Here is a 22,436-nt window from a genome sequence, read left to right on the forward strand (position 1 = left end):
CCAGTTCACAACAGTTCATGTTGACACATCTGGGCTCACAAGCCCTCTTGTCTGTGCTGTGGTAGCTGTATGATTTGCCACTGCTGCCCTTACAATATAACAGTCCTGTTGGGCATCTGCACTGCGTGGACATTCTGCACCTTATCTTTGGGTGTGAGAATTTTCATGTGACCATTGACACCAGTATTGTTGCAAAACTGCTGCAGCAGCTCCAGCTTGTGTTGTTCTTCAAAATGACTACACCACCACCACTCGGAATGCCACAGTTTGACCCCTTTCAGGCTAGCTCTATTGGCTGTAAGAAGCACGAGTACACCTCCATAACATGGTTGCCTGCTTACTTCATACGTTTGCATCGGGCTGAGCCCTCTGGTTGTGATCTTTCCCTATTAATCGGTAGACACACAGATGGTGCTCTAGTAGCTATTCCACTATCCTATCTGTTGGCGGACGTTGTTGATAGCATTATCAGTACATCTACCGTCCTCCAGATGGTATATGCTTCATCAGATCAAAATCGACATCATCTTTCCAGATGTACCAACCTTTTTTTCTGACAATACAGAAATCAATTTCTGAATTATTTTCTTGAAGACTCTATGTCTTCTCTGGGATTCAGAGTGAAGATTATGATTCTAAAGTCTCTAGCAAGATTCTTGCAGATACATGGATAACACATTGTCTATCTGTGCACAATTAGAAGAATATTAATCACAGATCTTAGTAACCATTCCTCATATAAATAGGACCCTTCCAGGGCAACACAAAAACCCACATCCTCCCCCACCCCTCCCTCAAGGTACCAGAATTTCTGCTGACTTTATTATGTTCATTTATAGACTTTCCAAATGCATTGGAGTATGGTTGCTGAATTACAATTAATTCAAAATGCAAAATATACTGCAAATTCCTGACATGAAGCTACAGCATGTCTCTGAAGAAGAATTCTTGGTATCTGTGGAATACAAAATATTTCTGAATTAAAAAGTGGGTGGAATGAAATAACATATGTCATATGTGACATGATATTCATGTAAATCTCCCATCTCAATTTAATTCCTTAAAGTATAGTCAGAAAAATTCACATGAGCTCCTAATTCTGAAAGAAGAAAAGAAAAGAAAAAATAAATCCACATTGAATGTCATCAACTTCTTATGGCTGTTATACATTTTTTATGACTGATAGGAAAGCATTGGCAAGCTGATAAATCAGTTAGGTCTTAATATTTTGCTACTATTTGACATTTATTATCGAAATCATCACCTACTTAATGGTTTTCAGAAACAGTTAACTGGTTCAAGAGATAAAAAGTTAAGAAGCTACTGTAAGTAATAGTTTGCTTTATCATTGTTATCATTTACAGTTTGGTAGTAATATATAGTCTTTGTTTGTGAATAAAATTTCAGGATATTTCTTTTTTTAACATTCACCTAAACACTTGTATCAAACCTCTTTATTTTTGTGGCTGAACTCAAACCAAACATTTTTATTGTAGTCTTTATTGCCAATTTGTTTTTGTTTTTAGGGTGTCTAGTCCACAAGAGTTGTATTACAATACTACAGGATACAATGTTGTTAATGTAACACGAGAATCAGAAATTGGACCTCAGCTAACACACACTTATACTGTAATCAACAATGGACCAGCTGACATTGTAGAGGCTGACCTGTACATTCTGTGGCCCATGTACACACTGGCAGGTTAGTTGCATGTTGAGTTAAACAGAAAATCTATTGATATACTTCTCCTACATCTGTTTGTTGCTCTTTATTTTCATTTTTCATTTATTTTTCAGATACAATTACCTTAGTATTACCTAAATGTAATTCCAATCACTATATTAACATGTAATATCACGATTGCCCTCAGGTGACCCTTTTTTCTACATCCTGGAACAGCCTGAAGTTACAGGCCCTGTCGTCTGTGAGAAGTTGGAGGAGGTAAATTCACTGCAGCTAAAGGTCAGTAACTTTCTTTTGAAGAGGCCTATCTCTTTACTGTTGATGAGACAGAATCCTCTCAAGTAATTCTTGAAAATAGCCTTATGTGTTCTGAACACAACCCAGCTTTTTGTCATTTATATGTTGTACCTGTAGTACTGTTGACATCAGGGTCTGCCACAGGAGTTTCCCCTGTGAAGCTGAAGTGCAGCTGACTTGTCAGCCATGTCTGTGATGTGGGTAGACATGGTCTCAGGTGAGGGATACATCGTCTCTTCTCCACCGCACTCCCCCATCAGGGAAAAAGATGGTGGAGCCATCTTGATGTCATACAGAGATTATCCGTGGGTGTCGGTGTCCATGTAGTTTAAGTCCCAGTCCCTAGGACCCTGACCTGAGGGCATGAAGAAGCATCTAGATATTGGTGTGGATGGCCCAATTTGGCTGCAGAATCTGGAGTTAGCATGGGAACTGCCCTGGGCGAATCTGGAAAGAGAAGGAATGTAGTGACTACACCGTGGAGAACCACGCACTGGTGATGCTAAGGCAGTTCTACAGGAAGGACTTTTTCTGTGTAGACTTCCAAGAGAGAGTAATCATGGAACTGGGGAGTCTGATTGCCCAAGTATTTTGTGCCATGGCTGACCTGAGGGAGGAGAGACAACCCTGAAGATGACCAAGTTGTAATGCAGCGAAGGACCCTTGTTGTATGGAGCAAATTCATGTGGACCACAGGCCGACAGGCTGCAGCTTGCTGAATCTTCTTTCTGAATGAAGTGGAATTGCAAGAGACTAGTAAAAGTCAGAGAAAGGCGTTTGTGTCCAACAGAAGATGTGTATGCCATAAGTGACTGTGACGTGGGAAGGAAAAGGTATGGCAAGAAAACGCAATGATGTTCTACACCAAAGGTTACACAACACCCTGGTGGAGAGGCCAAGCCACAGCAAAACCTGGTAATAATGCCAGTGATGCCACAGAGTGGTGGTCAGCAGCTGGCTTTTGCAATCAGAGGTCTCAGTGGTGCCCTCATGAGTCTGTGAGTGATGAGATACAACAGCATTCAGTAACTGGCCCAGAGAGCTCACTCATGCAGAGAGTCATCAGCAGAACCCAGACCTGGAGCCTGCAGAGGGATGTCTGTAGAAAGGAGGACCACACCCAATGTTAATTTGGAGACCAAATGTCCATGTCCCCTCTGTTGGTTGGTAAGTGGAAAAAGCAAGAGAAAGTATGCAGTCTTGTGCTGTTGCTGTGGTCGGAGGACTGGTTTGACACTCAAAGGATCTGCCACCCCAACAGCAGACAGACGGGGTGCAGCAAAAAGGACCAGAACTGGAGTATCACTATGTGAATGAGGATAGTGACAACACTTAACACAGAAACTGCAGGCTGCCAGGGTTATCAGTTGACAATGCAGAAATGTCGCCTTCGACCGGAGTGGGGGCAGATATGAAAACTTGGGAGTATGGCACTGAAAAGAGTGCAGCCTATGGATGAAAGGATCTGCCTGGAAAGTACAGAGAGTTGAAACAGTGCCAGAGGGGAGTCCCAGACCTTAAAAGATATAACATAAAAACACCTTGTAGGGGAGAGTTTCTAACTCTTTATTTACTTATTTAAGATGACAGTTTGCAATAATTTCATGGGGACAGTGTTGCCAACGTTATAGAGATGGCTAGAGAAGGGCTTATCCAGCAATGGGTATCAAATGGTTGCTCATGATAATAATTGTGAAGAATTTTCTGGTCTCTATTCTTGTGTACATCACTGGTTATCCAGAAGCTGCCTATTTAGTTATTGGGTTGGTCCATAAGTTCGTAGTGTTTTTCTGTAAGTTTACTTTACACAACAGATACAAATATCAGAGACTTATGTGATCAATAATATATTCTCTTCCCCTATTTACAATCGTCTGCTAAAGCTGGGGTAACTTTTTCATCCCAGGATTGTAGAAATCATGTGGCTTTTAGGTGACCAGCTCATTGATCCATGTTCGGAGTGCATTTTCATCCAGAAAGGAAGTTCCTTCAAGTTTGTTTGATAGAGAGCAGAAAAGTCTGAAAATCTGAGGGTATGAGATGAGGTGGATAAGATGGGTGTGGAATGACTTCCCAACCCAACTCCTGTTTAGTGGTTTTTTATCACTCTAGCAGAATACAGGGCAGGTGTTATTGTGGAGTAGCATCACTCCACATAGTCTTCCTGGTTGTTGTTCTTGGATTGTGTCTGCAAGATGGCTCAGTTGTTGACAATAACTGTCAGCAGTGATGGTTACACCTCGGGGAAGCAAGTTGTAGTAACCACTGTTCCACCAGGTGCATAACATTATCTTTTGTGGATGTAACATGTCTTTGTACAGGAAGTCACTGCTTTGTTTGGGTTCAACCATTCTTTTCTTTTCCTTGTATTAGCATAAAGACACCATTTCTTGTCTCCAGTAATGATACAGGATAGGAATGGCTGGTGTTGTTCCTTAGTCAATTGATGATGACACCCGATGTTTTAACCTTCCCTTTGCATGCAAATGTCACATGATAGTGGAATAGTCAAAGTTCCATAACATTTGACAGTTCTCAAGAACAATGATGTGAACCATTGGGGAGTAATGAATTTAAATGATCTTCTTCAAACCCTGAAGGGTTTCCTGAATGCAGAGACTCACTAATGTCAAAACATTCCTCCTTGAAATGAGAAAACCATTTTTTTTGCAGTGGTCTGTCCAATGGCATTATCCTCATACATAGTCAAAAGTTTTCTGGCTGCCTCCACTGTTGTCACCCCTCTACTGAACTCAAACTGAAGAATATGTCAGAAATGTTCTGATTTCTCCACTTGACACTTCATTTTCTAGTGCCCAGAGCTCCAATCACTATCTATTAATGACAAAATGACAATATGTAAACTCAAAAACTACAAATAAAAAATGACAACCAATAAATAAATCCATATCAACCAGGATACCAACATGGAAAAAAAAACTCTATGAACTTATGCACCAACCTAATGTTTTTATGTCACTTAATTCTCACCCTTACCCCACCAATAGATGGTGAAATATCTTACTGATTGCAACCCATTAGTCAGCAACCCCAAAAGTCTTTCGATATGACAATAATATCAGACATTTTTTTTATTGTTTCTCATGTCATCAGCTTCCCATCTCAGGTTTGGGGTTGCTAGGCACGTCTCAACCCCATTGTTTTTCCAGGTAGTAAACAGTATCTGTACATTATTTTTGTTGGTTTTACTCCATTCTTTCAACACTTACACTTTGTGTCACATCCTTCCAAAGCCCACACTCACCCTTATGGATCAGTTGTCATCAGGATTCACCATTCAGCCTAGCCACTCTGAGTGCTGTTGATTTGACACTAATTTCTTGCATATCCGATTATTTTTATGTTACCCCTTTCATCATTTCTCCAATCCTGCCCCCCCCCCCCCCCCCCGCCCCCCAAGAAGAAAGCACATAAGGAACAAAAACAAACATGTCTAAAACTGTCATCAATCATTCAACCTAACAATGCTAAAACCAGTGAATCTTATGGTAATATTGGCCATTTTTTATCGTTTTTACATGTCACCCATTTCAAACTCTCAACCTGCTCCCAGGGGCAAAATGTCTTTGAAAGTCTGAAAGTTGTGCTTTTAATCACTCCACCATTGTTGATGACATCTGGGAGGCAAGCAGCTGCAACATATTTTATTATGTTAAGGGTTGCAGACTTTGTCAGACTGCACTTTATTGATACTAATTAGTCTCATACAATATACGAGGTCTGATAAAAAAATTCCAGAAAATTCATAATTTCACACAAATGATGTGTTGGAGCAAAATGTGGTTGGCATCCTTGCACACGACTGTGTTTAATGTGTAAGTGCCAGAAGTTTCATTGCTGTATGTCTGTTAGCTATTGTTCAGTGCTGTATTGAGTAGAACATTGTGTCACACAGCTTGCGAATTTCAAGATGGCAGAATTACATTAAATTTTGTGTGAAACTCAAGAACAGGGACAAACCAAATGATGCAGGAAGCCTATGGTGATAAGTGCTTAAGCCAAACTTGGTGTTACAAGTGGTTCATGCAGTTTAAAAAGTGCTAGACGGGAGTTAAAGATGGCCCTCATTCAGGACACCATTTGACGCCTACTGACGATGCTCAAGTCAGGAACATCAACGAAATTGTGCATGCCAATCGAAGACTGACTGCATGAGAGATGCAGAATAATGTAGCATTTCAGTTGGATCATGTCATGAAATCATGACACAGAATCTTGGAATGCATCAAGTTGCTGTCAAGTTCATCCCATGGCTCATGAGTCAAGATCAGAAAGTCCCTCACTTCACAATCTGTGAAGAGCTTTTGAATCACACAAATGAGAGTGAGATATTCCTTAAGAGAATCATAACTGGTGATGAGACATGGGTCTATGGTTATGATGTTGAGACCAAGGTTCAATCTTCACAATGGATCAGGAAAGCTTTCCATGACCACAAAAGGATCATTACGTCAGGTCAAATATCAGAGGCATGCTGATAGTTTTATTTGACTTTGAAGGATTAGTTCATCATGAATTCATGCTACAGGCACAAGCTGTTAATTGATGATACTATCGCAATGTGTTCCAATGCCTGCAAGAAAATGTGAGAAGGAAACAGCCTGAAATGTGGTGAGACAGTACACGCCTCTTTCATCACAATAACACACCCACACATTCATCCATGTTGGTGGATGACTGTTGCACAAAAAACGAAATGAATGTGCTGCCTCATCCTCCATACTCTCCAGACCTGGTCCCTAGTAATTTTTTCTATTTCGGAAGTTGAAACCCTGTTGAAAGGATGAAGATTTGCAATGATAAATGAGATAAAAGAAAATTTGCAGAAGTGCTTTACTACCAAGACTGCTTCTGGAAGTGTAAACTGTTTTGGGAGCAGTGTATCAATTGTGGAGAAGAGTATTTCAAAGGAGACCATGCACAATAAGCAAAAGGTAAGCGTAGAAAAATTTTGTGGACAAAGTTCCGGAATTTTTTGAACAGACCTCTTATATGATCTATTTGGCTGTCATTTACTTTACATTTCTTTAATCCTGGCTTGCACCTATATTAACCAGGGTTTTTCCCCTACAATGGCCTTGACTGTGGTTTTATGGACACATATACCATGCTTGCTTTTCATTGGACACACACATTTCAAGTTTTGGGACGTTTCTTGTCTCCTTTTGCCCTCACAGGGATTTATACCATGTGATCAAAAGTGTCCAGACACCTGGCTGAAAATGACTTACAAGTTCGTGGCACCCTCCATCAGTAATGCTGGAATCCAATAAGGTGTTGTTGACCCACCCTTAGCCCTGATGACATCTTTCACTCTAGCAGGCCCACGTTCAATCAGGTGCTGGAAGGTTTCTTGGGGAATGGCAGCCCATTCTTCATGGAGTGCTGCACTGAGGAGAGGTATCGATGTCAGTCGGTGAGGCCTGGCATGAAGTTGGCACTCCAGAACATCCCAAAGGTGTTCTATAGGATTCAGGTCAGGACTCTGTGCAGGCCAGTCCATTATACAAATGTTATTGTCTTGTGACCCCTCTGTCACAGGCCGTGCATTATGAACAGGTGCTCGATCTTGTTGAAAGATGCAATCACCATCCCCGAATTGCTCTTCAACAGTAGGAAGCAAGAAGGTGCTTAACCCTAGCACCACAAAGCTTGGATCTGTCTCATGGATGTCTAGGGGGTGGGGGCAAAAATTTGTCTCACAATCTTTTCACTTTTTAACATTTTGTTTGTTTGTTTGGTTGGTTTGATTTTATTATTTAATGAACTAGGAATTTCTTTACTAGGTTGCAACACATATACAAACATATACAAACAGAATAAATAAAGTAATGAATATGAGAAATATTATCATATTTTTATCATGAGACTAACACTTTCATTTACATCAGACTTGCATTAAGAAATCATAAAAGAACATACAATAGCAAACCACAAATAAGAAAACAAAAAATCAAAGTCAGAAATTACAATTGAATTTTTCCTTCCTACTCACTTTCACTTTCAATTTCACAACCCTTGCATATGATACTTTTTGCAGAATGAATGGAACACAGATACTTGGAATGCCTGCAACAAACTATAGACACTTTTGTCATATTGTCTTTCCTTTTTAGAGTTTTTACTCTTCAAACAGATGTAACATCTTCCTCTTGAAGAAAATTCAACAGACTGAGCAGTTGTAGTGATGCTTGGTGGCATTTTCCCTAGAACACTTTCCTTTGCAGAGATGATAGGCTTTTCTAAACCCATGGTATTCTTTGCTCTCTCTTCCACAGCTGGCCTAACAAGATGTTGACCTAATTATGGCAGATACAGCTTTCTTACATTATGCTTCTTCTTATTCCAGTTTGGGTTCTTAGTAGGCTTCAGTCTGGAGATGTATGAAACCAGCTTCAGTTTGGAGATGTATGAAACCAAGGTAACTGGTGCATTGCTGTTTTCAGATCTGTGAATAACAACTTAGAGGAAAATAGCTCTCATCCCTGCATCTTCTTTAGCTGTTCTGGTATGTGTTTTCTGTTACTCTTCAATGTTTCCACCAAAGTTAACTTGTCATCATTGTAAAGCTCCTCAGCTAGGTCTGTGGATGTATAACAACAATCTATTGTTATATTTCTTCCACTTTCTGCCAGCAGGTTCATTAGGCATCTAACAACTGCCTTTGCACTCCATTCCAGGTCGTTCATCCTTTCCTGCATATACCTCCATTTTTAGAATGTACTGGGTGTGTGCATCTGATAACATTCTAATCAATATGCCATACTTCCCAGGCTTGTCTTTCATAAAGACCTTAAAGGGACATATTCCTCGAAATAGGGAGAGCATTTCATCAATCGTTAGATCTGCACTTGGATGTAGTATTTCACAAACATTTCATCAATTTTGTCAAAAACTTCACAAAAGGGGCAAAACTTATCCTGCTTTCGTCTTTCAGTTCTTGTTTCTTTATCATCAAATCGAGTCAGGGACAGAAGTTCTCCTCATCGAATACAACTCATTGTAGCTATGTAGATATTCTTTCCCAGTACTTTCCCTCATAAGTCCTCAAGAGGCAGTCTAGTGTCATTATTTGTGCCCATCAGTATCAGAATATCAAGGAAGGTGTAGATTTCTTCTATAGTTTTAAGCAAAAACTGCCTGAACTTAAATATAATAGGCAGATTTAAATAATTCATAAAATTTATAAAACCATGATAGTACATACTCTAGATATTTTTCTAGAACTACCTAAATTCTTGCTTTTTCACTCCAACAAACAGATATATTACACTAATAAAACAAATACTGCGGGAAATTTTTGGTCTCCCCCCCCCCCCCCTCCCTCCCAGTGGTGCTGGGGTTAAAATAAGAATGTAGGCATGTGCTGTGATATTGCCAGGCAAAACAACAAGGGGTGCAAGCCCCCTCCATGAAAAACATGACCACACCATAACACCACCACCTCCAAATTTTACTGTTGGCACTACACACACTGGCAGATGACGTTCACCGGGCATTTGCTATACCCACGTCCTGCCATCGGATCGCCACATTGTATACCGTGATTCGTCACTCCACACAACATTTTTCCACTGTTCATTCGTCCAATGTTGACACCCCTTACATCAAGCGAGGCATTGTTTGGCATTTACCAGCGTGATGTGTGGCTTTTGAGCAGCCGCTCGACCATGAAATCCAAGTTTTCTCACCTCCCACCTAACTGTCATAGTACTTGCAGTGGATCTTAAGTTTGGAATTCCTGTGTTGGTCTGGATAGATGTCCGCCTATTGCACATTACGACCGTTTTCAACTGTCGGCATTCTCTGTCAGCGAACAGACAAGGTCAGTCTGTACACTTTTGTGCTGCACATGTCCCTTCATGTTTCCACTTCACTATCACATTGGATACAGTGGACGTAGGGATGTTTAGGAGTGTGGACATACAGATTTATGACACAAGTGACAATCAATCATCTGACCACGTTTGAAGTCCGTGAGTTCCGTGGCGTGCCCCATTCTGCTCTCTCACAATGTCTAATGACTACGGAGGTTGCTGATATGGAGTATCTGGCACTAGGTGGCACATTGCACGTAATATGAAAAACATATTTTTTGGGGGTGTCCAGATACTTTTTATCACATAGTGTATATATTTTTTCTGTTGGGGAGGATTTTTTGAACATTATTTATCAACACAATTCCAGATCTGTCCTGATACCAAGGAAATAAGTGTTTTATTTTCTGAAGTTTTGCTCAATGTACACTAGGAATATGAATATTAAAAATACAAAAATTAACTTTCTGACTACGCCAGTAGCTTATTTATCTAATTGTCTGTTTGTCACATTATTGATCTGCTTCTGTTAGATTGATTTTGTACCATAACTTTGGTTTTACATTCACACTTTTACTTTTTGAAAACTATAACATACATGGTAGTTATGTGTTCTCATTTCATTCTTGTATTACATTTTTTACATTACAACTTTCTGTTAAGTACAAGAATGGTAACATTTTCTGGTGTTTTTATTGTGTACAAATACATATGATGATGATGGAATGAGTATTCAGCTGCTTGTGGTGTTGTATTCAACAATATATTTTTCCAAAAAGAAAGTCATATATGTGTAAAGTTTGGTTGAAATTTCCCCAGGCATCCCAGAGTTATGCTTCAGTTTCATCACTTCCCTACTGTGTCCCCACTAATACGGGTGCTGTAGTAGAATTGGCAAAAGAAGATCCCTGACAGTTGATGTGAGCTTAGCTTGGCTGCGCCAAATGCTACATCAAGAAATCACGTTACGCAATTTTGTGTGCATCTCTATGGCAACACCTCAGTGTTGTAGACAGTTATTGTTTTCAACTGCTGCCACTTGCATTTCGCAGTTGAAAACTGGCAAGAGTGCTGCCAGTTATCAGCAGTCTTCTTTTGCCAACTACACTATACCAGGACATCTTACATCCACAGTACTTCTCTCCCAGTTTATCTATGTTTGTACTCTGCAAGCCACCTCATGGTGTGTGGCAGAGTGTGTTTTGAGTACCAGTGTCTGTTCCCCTTTTCCCTGTTACAGGTGCGACTGGTTTGTGGGAAGAACAATATCTGGTAAGCCTCTGTGTGGGCTCTGATCTCTCTAATTTTATCTTTGTGATATTTTTGCGACTGACACTAAGTTGTGTGTACCAAGTTTGGCTGAATTTATTCTAGGAATTCTAGAGCTATGCTAGAACATGCACACATATACATGTATACACTTACATATTGGCTTTTATCAATGTAGATGCCATCCAGTATAATTCCTGCTACACTTTGGCTTTTACTCGCTGTTGCAGAAGATTTCACTTTGGGAATAAGTTCAAATTAATTTTAAGTACTGAAATTCTAAATGTATGCTTTATGTTTCCATTTCTGATTGCAGATTGAGCAGAAGAAAAAAGGTATAGCAGCAGCTTCTCATCATTCACAATATGGAATGGTGGAAGTGGAAGGCAGCTCAGCTTCAGGAAAAAAGAACACAGAGAAATATCACAAAACATCGAGCACCAGTACTCATTATGAGACTTTCAGTAATGGTTCACATCAAAGCAGAACTCATATACAAGGAAGTAGTGGAAGCCTAGAAGAGAAGCATATACAGAAGACTGGTGATATTTTAGAACCCAGAAAAAGTGATTTCATGGGCAGTGAGAAACATAATCAACACACAAGTGATACTAAAAATGTTAGTACTGCTGAATCTGGAGCTGTTTATTCGAAGAGTTGGGGTGGTCTTGTACCACACAGTGAAACACTGCAGGAAGGTAGTGCTGGTCACCATGAAAGTTACAATAAAACATCTCATTATGGACTGGGTGACAAAATAGGGAAACATAAAAAGAAGATACATACTTCTCACAACTACTCAGTCACTTGGAGAGAGAATGACAAACCAGTACATCACTATAAAAATTATAGTTTCACTACTTCTGATGATACTGGGTCCTCCTCTGCACAGTGGTCAAGTGATGATCATGATGATGGCGATGATACTTACGATTTTTCGGATGGAGCAAATAACTCTTCTAGCACATTTCACAAATTCACGTCATCCTCTTCATATCATTCCCTTAACAATGGATCTGCTCTTGCGAGTGACAGTCATATTGATGAAGGAGCACATGAATCTGAGAGTGGAATCCGGTTTATCCCTGCATGGCAACTTGCAGGAGGAAAGCCCACTCCATCACCTGATAATTTTGAGGGAACTTTGCTTCATGGTTCCACAGCCTCTGATGGTCAGCTGAGGCACTATTGGGCTAACAGCGGCTCAAACACAGTTCTTCAGCAGGGAAAACGTACCAATTTGAATGATTTGAGTGGCTCACAACGTGAGATACAAGGAGGCAGCTCATATTATTATCCATCTCCAGAAGTGAGAGGAGGTATGACTCAAAGCAGCATAGAATACAGTGCAACTAGCAATGGAGATAATGGGAGTGGTGTGAAACAGTATATTTCTCGCCAGTGGAGTAGTAAGCATCCAGGAGCTACCATTCACTGGGAAGAACAACACAAGAGTACAGCTGATGGAGAGCAAGATTATGATGAAGAGAAAGCTGAAGAAGAAGAAGAAGAAGAAGATGATGATGATGAGGATGATTATTATGATGACGGATCTGAATATACAGAAACATACAGCTCTCAGAAGGAAACCATCACTGCAAATCGAACTCCTTATCAGCAAGATAGAGCAGTGCCTTATGGTAGGCATAAAAGGGACCTGCAAGCAGATACTGACTTCGATCAGCTGCTTCAGTGTAATTCCACAAACTGTGTACGACTAAAGTGTGTAATCAAGAAATTTACCAAAGATCAGGAAGTGAACATACAGATACGCTCTCGAGCATGGGTACAAACACTTAAGAAGGTAAATGATCCTCTTTTGTAACTATTTTTCTAATAATGTCTATTGAGAATTAAATGTAAGCAAAACCCCAATTAATTAACCTTTAATAGAAGTTACACCTATCAAACTGTAATCTGTATTCTCATTTTTACATTTTCCTCTTCTATAGGTGGCTTCAAACAAACGACTTCGTGTATCTTCACTGTTAGCAATGCAAGTTACTCAGCTGCCCTACATTGGCAAGCCATATCGTCCTATCATTCGAAGTGAAGAAGTATTTACTGATGCTATATCAACAGACGTACCCACAAAGCCAGAGATTGTGCCTTTGTGGGTTGTAGTTTTGTCTGCATGTGCCGGTGTTCTTATATTGCTGCTGTTAATACTGTTGCTTTGGAAGGTATGCATTACAAACACACTCAAAATACATTTCTTTCCTTAGTAACACATATACAGAGTTTACTTTAATCTAGATCTCAATACAATTATACTGAAAATTTACCTTTTTTTCTTTTTTACATTATACTCTTTCCCTTACATCTTGTCCATGTGTGGATCATATTCTCAATTTTAATTTTTTGCATTTCTCCAGCTGTTACAAGAATCAAGGGTCCTGTACAAGTGTTACAAAAATTATTATGTAGTAGTAGCTTCCCATTTTTTCATATTTTGATCTTTATTACAAAAATCTGCACTGGGACAAAGAATAATGCACATAGAATTCGGGTCTCATCACTACTGTAGTCTCTCGCAAGAAACTAACACATATCATTTGTTACTCACATTAACTGAGAGATCCACACAGCAATGCTCGAGTCAAGATTCCACAAAAATTGAATGATATGTTGTGAAGGTTGAACACTGATGCAGTGATAACATTCAAAGTCTGTAAAAACCCACAGATATTTCATGTGGGAAATTATCTGTACACACAAGAGCCACGTCATTGTGAGTGAAGTACTAAGAGTTCAAAACTATCTAGTGTCAGACAAGGCAAAGCTTTAATGTAATATTTTACTAACCTGGCACAACAATTGTAGGTTTTATTGAGACTCATCAACCTGGAGTTTGCCCAGTACACCTGTTTATTTTGGTGATATCTGTTGGAACTAGTTTTTTTTTATATTAGTGTCTGTGAGAAACAACTGAAATCACTAAAATTGAATAATGAATCCCTGTCAGGTCCTACATAGAAATTGGGGTGTATTAGCCCTTATTGGAACCATAATATGCTGTAGGCCTCTGGAATGAAAAACTGTTCCCAGTAGTTGAAAGGAAGCACAGAAAACAATCATTTACAGGAAAGGTAGCAGAAGCTATTCACAAAAGTACTCTCCATTACATCAACATCCGTGTGCTGTAGGATTTTAGAAAATATTTTGAGCTCAGACATAATGAGGTATTTCAAACAAAATTACCCTCTCCACGCCAGTCAGTATGGATTACAAAAATGTAAGGCAATTGGTTAGCTGTAGTATTCCTTAACTTCTGAAAAGTGTTTCACTCATTATCACACCAATGCTTGGAAATGAAAGTACAAAGACATACAGACTGCACACTTTAACTTGGATCCTGAGCAGAGGATGCTGGGGATGACACTGGTTGCTGAGACAAGCCCCACCTCTTTATCCACAGTAACCAGCTTACAGCTTATAAAAGAAACAAACATGTAGTGGATTGATAACAACAGCAGCTGGTGATCATGTGCTACAGCACACTAAATACTGAACTTAAATTATGCCATTTCTGTTTGAATGCGAGCCAAAAATTGCATTAAGAGTGCGCCATGTTAGTATGCAAATAAAATGGACAAAAACAAGTTTTGTAGTGCCCTCTCCAAGATAAGTAGAAACCAGTGTCGAGTGCTGATTGGTGCTACATTGCTCGCACCACCAGGTCAATATTTCTCTTTGAAAGTGCATTTAAATCTAAGAAGCAGTGGGCTTGAGATGAAACTCATTTATTTGGTTCAGACTATTTGAGTAGAAACAGGAAGATGTGCCTTTCAAATTCATAGTATATTTTGAGTAGGCCATAGGAGAAGGTAAAATGCTCTCTAAAGATTTTCGTGTAGAGTATGAAGGATTTTTGGGCATCCTCTGACATAACGATGCTGTGGCTAAGTGCTCAAGCGCATGCCAACTGGCAGTTTGTCAGCTGAGGTTTGATTCTCACTGAGAATGTATATGTGTGGATGGATATGTGTGTGTGTGCGAGTGTATACCCGTCCTTTTTTCCCCCTAATGTAAGTCTTTCCGCTCCCGGGATTGGAATGACTCCTTACCCTTTCCCTTAAAACCCACATCCTTTCGTCTTTCCCTCTCCTTCCCTCTTTCCTGATGAGGCAACAGTTTGTTGCGAAAGCTTGAATTTTGTGTGTATGTTTGTGTTTGCTTGTGTGTCTGTCGACCTGCCAGCACTTTCATTTGGTAAGTCACATCATCTTTGTTTTTAGATATATATTTCCTACGTGGAATGTTTCCCTCTATTATATATATTTATGTGACTTACCAAACAAAAGTGCTGGCATGTCGATAGACACACAAACATACACACAAAATTCAAGCTTTCGCAACCAACGGTTGCTTCGTCAGGAAAGAGGGAAGGATGTGGGTTTTAAGGGAGAGGGTAAGGAGTCATTCCAATCCCGGGAGCGGAAAGACTTACCTTAGGGGGAAAAAAGGACAGGTATACACTCGCACGCACACACACATATCCGGTGTCTGTGTATGTGGGGATGGATATGTGTGTGTGTGTGCGTGCGAGTGTATACCTGTCCTTTTTTCCCCCTAAGGTAAGTCTTTCCGCTCCCGGGATTGGAATGACTCCTTACCCTCTCCCTTAAAACCCACATCCTTTCGTCTTTCCCTCTCCTTCCCTCTTTCCTGATGAAGCAACCGTTGGTTGTGAAAGCTTGAATTTTGAGTGTATGTTTCTGTTTGTTTGTGTATCATATCTGTGTGTGTGTGTGTGTGTGTGTGTGTGTGTGTGTGTGTGTGTGTGTGGGTGTTGTCTGTTCTGTTGAACATTTCACACCACAGTTGTTTGACATAGCAGCCTTATATATCAAATTTTGAAGGAGAAACTGACTCCAGCCACAGTCAGGCATCGAAATAATCTACTGGTGAAAGTTAAAAAGTTTTTCCAGACCAGGACTTGAGCACAGATCTCCCACTTAACCCAAGTGGTTGACGTAACCACCTCAACCATGAAACATGCTGTCTATCTGACCCAAATTATCAACATGTCATACACTAGTAGCGTCCATTTCCTGTTCACCTACTTGCTCGCAGTGAGTCCTGTAGTCCTGCAAGAGACATGGACCCTGTTGTGTATCTGCACTGATGTTATCAAGGCAGCCATGCCTACAGATATACTTTGTGTACTGTTGTTTGATACAAGAACCGAAAATATCAAATTTTGAGGGAAAGGCTGGCCGCTGCCAAAATCGGGCATCAAAATACTTTGATAGTGAAAGTTGTAGGAATACAGGACTCACTGCAAATTAATAATATAAAATTATTCATAACATATCAACACTATCTCATTTAGCTACATGCTCATGCGGTTTCACACATGCATTCCACATCAGACTCAAAAACTTCATTGGAATACAGTGGTCACAGTTATAGACTATTATGAATTTAGGTTCTAAACTTTTCCTGTGCCAGTTGTTATACTTCAAGAGGTAAAATATTAAATATTTTCAGTGGTGATACTGATAAGGTGTCACACATTTTGGATAATTGACAATTTGGGATGGTTTCCTGGCTTTCTTTTACATAATTCAGGCTGTTGAAAGCAAATAGATTGAGTACTGTCATTACTCATAGCTTTATGAACATAGGTCTCCAGTGGTCCATTGGTGTTCCAACTTTGCTTTCTTCTGGAGTAGTAAGACTTTTTATCACCTGTTAAGTGGCCCCACAACTGTAATCCATAACTGATATTGTGAAGGAGTGCATGGTGCACTGTTAAAAGATACTGTGTTATTATACGTCTTCAGTTTCTCCAGAGGTATACAACACATGGAAGTTTTTCATGCACATGTGCAGCATTTTCTTGTCAGTTATGACACCAAGGTGTTTCACAGCACCTGCGTTATCCAAGAACATTGTGCCACCAAGACTATATAATAGCTACTCATGTTTTTATCATCATTCTTTTCATTCTGTTTAGCAGGAGTTGTTCTTTGTCCATAGTGAATAATACCTCGGCTTCATGAATTTCTTTATTAGGATTTTTGAATTAGGTATAAGCTCGTACCATTCTGCAAATTAGAAAATCTGTTCATTAGAGTCCAAGTTATTTATAAATATTAAAATAGAAGAGACAAAAGTATGGATCCAGCCCTCTAGCCAATACTGTTTTGGCCCATATGTACACTGAAGGCACCACACATTATTTTTTTTTTTTTTTTTTTTTTTGACTTTGTTTGTAATAGGTAACAGGCAGTAGCCTATTCCATCCATGATATGAAGTTTTCAGAGTCACCATTTGAGAACAGTATGCTGAAATATCATATCCCATACTAAAACATTTTCATCTTGTTTTGTCAATGCAGTATTGAATTAAGAGTTTTTTTAAAATATATCTAGCTGAATAATGTATCATTTTTATGCACATTTTTCTTCATTCCGCTGTCCACATTGTTTTGATTTTCAGCTGTAGTCAACTTACAATCATTTAATTTCACAATACATAACAGTTATACAAGTATTAACAGTTTTCTTGATGTAAAGTGAGTGAAATGTCTTATTACTTCAAAAGAAGTGTAAAATAACAATTTAAACCATTTCAGTGTGGCTTCTTCAAGAGGAACAGACCAAGTGACACACCAGAGAAAGAACCATTGAATCGTAATGGTCATTACTCTAATGGTGATGAAGCGCTGTGAAGGATAGAAACAGAAGACAAGTAACCTGTTTTCTGTACCAGTTGTGGCTCTGGAAATGTAGAACATTTCTTGAGAAGACTGATAAATGTTCTGAATTGGAACTGAAGCTCCACACCAATTCCAGTATTTAAGTTATTGAGGCAACTAAACTAATCAGTTTTGATTATGTTTAATGTAAATACTAAGTCAAAAGGAAGGATAATTATTTTCATATTCTTCTATGCCAGGTTGTAATGCATGCACTCCCTAATGCATGTACAGAATATGGAGTTCGGTCCCTAGTGGAACTATTATTTTGTTGATCATCAAGTAGATACTCGAATAATTAACAGTAACTTCCAACCTAAAAAGGCATAAAAGAATATGGATGTTGACACACATATGACAGTATAGATGAAAGAATTACCTATGGTTGTGTCATATACTTGAGAGTCTAATATGGCAGCTTTAGTATAACAGTGAGACTGGTATAAGTTGTTTCTGTGTGTTTCTGTTTAACTGTAGCTAAAGAAGGGGTGACTGCAAAAATCCTTCATAAAGGATACAAAACGCCAATAGTTATTCTTGTGCATTACTATACCATACAGATGGTTGGTTGACAGATTTATTTGTTTGGTTGTTTAGTTTGCTTAACAGTCCAGTTTTAGTGCCCAAGTTTTTTGTTTTTATTGGTTTCACTTCTATCACACATTCTCTGTCTAAGCAACACAGAACAAATAAATCATTCAGCTGGTCAATACACTGTTGCATGAATAGCAAAGATTAAAAAACTTTTTTTTTGTTATAAAAATGTTCCTGTGCACCTATAAAATGATCTGTATAATAAAGGTCTGTTATTTCATATTATTTGTGTAAAAGCATAATGCAGTAACTACAAAATATCCTGTTTATATGATATGATTCACACTTAATAATCAAGTTGGAATCATTATTCAAAACACAAACTGACATTTACTATTCATGGCAAATTATGAATAATGCAACACTGTCAATAAATCTTTTGTAAATTAAATATTACCGTTTGAGTAAGCATCATAGATAGATAGTCAAGATGCAGTATTTAAATTGGCAGACTTAATGGAATGGGGAACCATATAAGTACCATGTACAGAAGAGAGACTGCAAATTGTGAAATGACTATCATACATGAAAAAGCTGAATCCTGAAATTATTTAAGTGTTATGCATTTTACAAAAAAGCACTTTATATAGAGTTACAGGTCTGGATGAACTATTTCCCTTATTTTTCACAAACTTTTTATGAATGGCTTTGTTCTGCCTCACACAAACTGTTTCCTCTGTTTGCATAAGTTTTAGAAAGGTTCATTACAATGCAGTTAACTTATTTTACAAGGTTTTCAGCACACAGAAAATGCATTATTGTTTTCATATTTCAATTTTTTGGAAGCTACCTCCTGTCTAAAGTCTGTAACTCGAGGCTTTACATTTTGTAGAGATCAAGATACACATCTGTTTTGTATCAACTGAACATAGTTTTTTTTTTTTTTTTTTTTTTTTTACACAAAAATTTAAGAGACAAGCTGTGTATCAAAGATTCAACTATTATTCTGTGTAGTAAATCTGTAAGGCCATTGTTAGTTCACTACATTTCAATGAAAATGTATGTAAACTGTAGGAACCCAAGCTTTGTGATAGCTAACTGTTTTGTTTACTTAATATTTGTACAAAATTATAATGCTTTTAATAGCTGAATGTGCGTAACGTCTTCCCTTAATATCGTTATGCCACATGTATGAATGATTACATTTGTATATGATGTGTGACTGTTGTATGTCTGTTTGTGAGTATCATGATTTTTGTAAGAAATTTGTAACATAGTTGCAGTGGAGCTTGTTAAAATTTAATTACTGTACAGTACATGTCTGTTGGTGTGTAATCTGCATATTTATTACTTGTATTTTAATGAAATTACTTCACTTTTATATTCCTAGGTTTTAGTATATCATCCATTCCTAACATGTGTGCTGAAAAAATCCGTAAGACCTGCATTTCTCCACAGACTTTCATCATAAGAGCTTCATTTGCAATCCTTCATTGCTATTAACTATTAAACTACTACTTCTTAATGTAACAAATCTACAGAAATTAAGCACATCTCACTAGGATAATATTACAAAAAGTTATATCCATTTGATGCAAATGTGTGCAAATATTCTAAAACAAAAAGTCAATATGAGGTAAAAAATAAAGTTTTTCTACATGACCATAGAGTATTCATTGATGGAATTCCAATCACATCATCTGTGGCTGTAAAAAATGTAAAGAGTTCCTAACAAGTTATCATAAAAGTGCCTTATAATATTCTTGATGTGAAAACAACCATCACTTTTCCAGCATTTTCTACGCACATTCAGGAAGTTTTTTAATGTATTGCTGTCATTGTTAGTAAAATGTAAATGGTTGCTGCATATTTTGCTATGTACATACTATAAAAATAATGTAAATAAATCTATTTAATATCAAAAGTAATGATAGTATGTTGTCTTTCTTTCACCATGTAGTTTCCTTGTGACTCTCATTTGTGAATAAATGTACTGCTTTTTTGTTGCAGGAATAGTGAGTATAATGCATTAGTTGCTCCTGTCTTCATCAGTTTGTGTGTGAATGAGAGAGAGTGTGCATGAGTGTGAGAGAGAGAGACAGATGTGATGATGCACGCAACATGTATTAAGTCTCAGCGTATCCTTTACCTGTACTCTGTCATCTTTGTTTATTTAACTGAATATCTTATTGTTCTTCAATAGAGTGCATGCATGTCCAGATGTTTGTATTGTTTCTGTAAAAAGCTACAACTTCATTAATGTTCTCCATAGGATATTGTGGAAGTAAAAAACTTCTCAAAATCTTCAAAAATGTGCAACTATGTAGTATAAACTGACTCTTTCTGAAACTATTTTAGTTATATAACATGTTTTATGAAAAAAATATTAAAAACTTTAAAACTTAATTTTTAATCACAATATTATTATTATTATTATTATTAATGTTACGGATTTAAAACCCATGACGTCAAGATCGCGCATGAGATCTTTTTTATTTGGATTCAGTAATAGTTTTGGCTAACAATCTAGTCATCGTCAGATCTAAGATATAAAGAAGATATCATGTTAACAAGATACAACAACTTACAGAACTGCAGATAATATTGTAGCAGGGTTCAAGAGTATATACATGAATTAATCATAGAACACATACCATAAAACATTCTTGATTAGTGTGGCTTCCATTATGGCTTCACATATCATTAAAATCTTCTTTCTTCTTTTTTTTTTTTTTTTTTTTTTGCACAGTGATAAAACTGAAAATATGCATTAATATAGAGAAGAAGCAGTAAAAAATAGAACAGTATTTGTGTAGGGAACTATCTATTATAATGACTAAATGTAAACGTATCATAAAAATCTAGTGGACATCAGTTCCCAGTCCACCATAGTGTGCATTTCTTGCATGCTGTAGGGACAGAAACTGCCATTCTATTCACATACACTACATCAGATCACCATATATATGACTACTTCTGTTACGAAGTGATTTAAATACTGATTGTGTCAGTTACTAAGTTGTAACAACTTAATGCCTTTGGTATCTTTTACACTTAGTTACTTTAGTGGAGAATTATACAAATATTCTTTTATTTTCAATGTCTCTTCATTATATTATTACCAACACTAATCAAGAATGATTTATGGTATGTATTCTGTAATTAATTTTTGTGTATACTCTTGAACAAGCTATGATATTTTCTGCAGTTCTGTAAGCTGTTGTATGTTGCTAACATGAGGAAAAACTGTTTTATATCTTACATCTGAAGACTGCTAGATTGTTAGCAACTAGTAATCAGCCCAAGGTGACAAAGACGCCATTATTAGTACCTCTCTAAGTCTGAATGAGTTTGTGTAATAGAGCTATGAGAAGCTGGATGTTCCTTCTACAATACTGGAAAGACTTGGCAGGAATGTGGCCACTGTACATGATTGCAGGCAGGAATGGTTACAAGAATGTTTGATCGCAAGAAGACTGTGCACGTGCCACTACTGAGAATGACGCTGGTGCATTGTATTGCATCTGCAGCAGCAGGCACCACAGTGACACAACAAACTAGTACAAATTGATTACTTCAATGATTCAAGGACAGCTCCAAACTAGATGCCTTGTAGCATGCATTCCACTGACCGCAAACCATTGCCCTCTGCAACTTCAATGGTGTCAAGCAAAAGGTCATTGGAGGGTAGGTTGGATGTCTGTTGTGTTTCCTGATGAAAGTCAGTTCTGCCTTCATGCCAGTAATGGCCATGTCTTGGTTAGAGGAAAGCCAGTTGACGGCCTGCAGTCAAGCTTTCTGTGTGCTAGACACACTGGACCTATACCTTCAGTTATGGTCAGGGATGTGATTTCAAATGACAGCAGGAGCACACTCATGGTTATCCCACACTCCTTGACTGCAAATTTGTGCGTCGATCTGGTGATTCGATCCGTTGTGCTGCCATTCATGAACAACATTCCATGGGGTGTTTTCCAATAGGATAACACTTGCCCACATACCATATACCATTGTTGTAACCGAACATGCTCTACAGTGTGTTGGTATATTGCCTTGGCCTGCTGGATCACCAGATCTATCTCTAATTTAGCACAAATGGCACATCAT

The 22,436-nt window shown here is 38.2% G+C and overlaps 1 protein-coding gene across 1 annotated transcript in view; it reads left to right on the plus strand.

Moving 5' to 3' along the window:
* LOC126473136 (integrin alpha-PS2-like) overlaps positions 1-20,257 on the plus strand; it is a 775,755-nt gene extending 755,498 nt beyond the window's left edge. Inside the window, exons 17-21 of the mRNA XM_050099995.1 lie at positions 1,527-1,702; positions 1,872-1,963; positions 11,405-12,892; positions 13,041-13,271; positions 17,673-20,257. Coding sequence (XP_049955952.1) covers positions 1,527-1,702; positions 1,872-1,963; positions 11,405-12,892; positions 13,041-13,271; positions 17,673-17,768 — 2,083 coding nt within the window. The 3' untranslated portion in view covers positions 17,769-20,257. The remainder of the gene's footprint in view (positions 1-1,526; positions 1,703-1,871; positions 1,964-11,404; positions 12,893-13,040; positions 13,272-17,672) is intronic.
* Positions 20,258-22,436: the final 2,179 nt, after the last annotated feature.

Source organism: Schistocerca serialis, chromosome 4 (assembly GCF_023864345.2).
Source record: "Schistocerca serialis cubense isolate TAMUIC-IGC-003099 chromosome 4, iqSchSeri2.2, whole genome shotgun sequence".
Classification (NCBI taxonomy): Eukaryota; Metazoa; Arthropoda; class Insecta; order Orthoptera; family Acrididae; genus Schistocerca; species Schistocerca serialis.